The 2,233-nt window shown below is 40.1% G+C and overlaps 1 protein-coding gene across 1 annotated transcript in view; it reads right to left on the bottom strand.

Moving 5' to 3' along the window:
- Positions 1–2,233, bottom strand: part of WBP2NL (WBP2 N-terminal like) — a 56,960-nt gene that overhangs the window by 22,918 nt on the left and 31,809 nt on the right. The window contains 3 exon segments of the mRNA XM_011979114.1: positions 748–840; positions 1,040–1,181; positions 1,424–1,532. Of these exon segments, the coding sequence (XP_011834504.1) occupies positions 748–840; positions 1,040–1,181; positions 1,424–1,532 (344 nt within the window).

Consider the following 2,233-nt stretch of genomic DNA (forward strand, 5'->3'; position numbering starts at 1 on the left):
ATATATATGATTTTAAAAAATTATATTTAGTCAAAGTTTGAAAGAGTTCTGCGGTACATCCATTAGATCAGTGCTGTAAGTCTTGACAGTACCTCTACTCCGCTCTCATGTAAGATGGGGACTAAACCTGAGAAAAGCAAAGGCAAGTCCAGAGAGAAGAAAAAATTAAAAGCCACACCAAAGGAAGAATAACTAAGGGCTCCCTGACCCAAGGAAGAGACGCTCAGTGGGTATCTGAGGTCAGTGTTTAAATGGACAAAAGACTATCAGGTATAATTAGTCACTTGGGTGTCTGGCTGTAAGCTCCCACTAGATTGCAAGGTCCTTCAGGACAGGAAGGGACTCAATAATCTTTGTGTTCCTACCCTGTAACATGGTATTTGACAATTGTAGGTAGGCCCAGGAAATGCCTGCTGAATAAGTATGGAAATACCAACTGCCTGGCCACAGAGGACAGCAAATCTTGGCTTAGTAGAAGTCCTGCTTTAATTCCACAAGCCTTAAAACCCCCAAAGTGGGCTGGGCGTGGTGGCTCATACCTGTAACCCCAGCACTTTGGGAGGTTGAGGCAGAAGGATCATTTGAGTTCAGGAGTTCGAGACCAGCCTGGGCAACATGGTGAAACCCCGACTTACAAAAAATACAAAAATCCCTGTCTCAAAAACAACAAAACAGCAACAACAAAAACAAAAAACCCAAACAAACAAAAGACCCAAAGTGCTTAATATCTTTATCAGCATCACTTACCAGAAGAGGCAGCTTTCACCATCAACTGGGCAAATTCAATGGCACCTCCATTTCTGAAGACTAATTTAAAAGTAGCTTGTCCTTCCCAGCCACCTGGGGGAAGAAATGGCACACACTCACTAAGAAACTGGCATAGCTGACAACAGAAAGACTGCCACAAACACCAAGGGAAACACTACCTGACAAAGCAGAGCAGCTTTTGTTTGAATTTCAACATGAGCCAAGTTTGAATCTTAAACTTTCTAGAAGATTTTAAGGGAAAAAAAATACACACTTCTGAGGGAACACTTACCATATGGAGCTGCCTGAATAGTTCCCTTAATGAAGTTTGCAGCAAATACTGGTTGTTCAACGGTGAGGTTCGTTATCAGATCAAATGGCATCATAAAAGACAGCATGGGATCATTGATGGAGCGCGAAGTTATGAAAATCACCTATGCAAGGACAGAAACTTTGGAAAAGGAATGCCAAATTTGTCCATGGATTGAGACTTACAAGAGCAAGGTGCATTCTGGTCTGACTGAGAAACATCATATTTTCTTCCATCACCCTTCAATGGAAAATCCCAAAGTGCACACGTTTAAAAACACTTCAAAAGTCAATGTTTAACTTTTCTTCATTTTAAGGAAAACAAATATAGAGTTAATCAGCAAATTAAAGCAGAAGTAGAAATTACCCGGTATGAAGTGAGAAACAATGTTCCTGTCTTTGTACCACTAAAGACATTGGAGCCTTCTGATTGCCGTGGGAAGGAGAGCTCCACATTCGGAGACTGCTTCAAGAGACTGTAGAAAATGAGGAACAGACAGCATACAATAAAGAATGTATATAAAATGACACACATAAAGTTCTTAACGCAGTTTTTTTCCCCAGAGTAAGCACTCAATAAACATTAGCTGCTGCTACTGCTATTATTACTACTACTACTATTTTATTGAAATAAAAAGGAATTCAAATGATCTTATTCTCTGACAATTTACTCTTATTCTTCTCCCTCTTCATCACTGGATTCTTTTTCTTGTCAAATCTACTCCTATTCTCAATGTGTGTTCATTAATTCTTATACTTCTTGTGTGGTAAGCGTAAAGCACTGTGCTAATAGAAATGGTTCTTTGACGCTGGTAAAGGTAAGGCAGCAGACTGCCCCAGCCCCCTCTGACATGTCCCCTCAGCCTGTCGTGCTCTCTCCTTACTGTTAACCTGGAAAACTTGGACTACCTTATTGTCACTCATCAAATCCTGCTGGATTCTTTTTTTTCCTTTCTTATCTTTCTTTCTTTCCTTTTTTTCTTTCCTTTCTTTCTTTCTTTCTCTCTTTTTATTTCTTCTTTCTCTCTTTCTCCCTCCCTCCCTCACTTCTTTCTTTTCTTTCTTTCTTTTCTTTTTCTTTTCGCCTCGGCCTCCTAAAGTGCTGGGATTGCTGGGATTACAGGTGTGAGCCACTGCACCCAGCTCTCTTTCTTCTTTCTGTCTTTTTTTTTTTTTT

Source organism: Mandrillus leucophaeus, unplaced genomic scaffold (genome assembly GCF_000951045.1).
Source record: "Mandrillus leucophaeus isolate KB7577 unplaced genomic scaffold, Mleu.le_1.0 Scaffold2, whole genome shotgun sequence".
NCBI lineage: Eukaryota > Metazoa > Chordata > Mammalia > Primates > Cercopithecidae > Mandrillus > Mandrillus leucophaeus.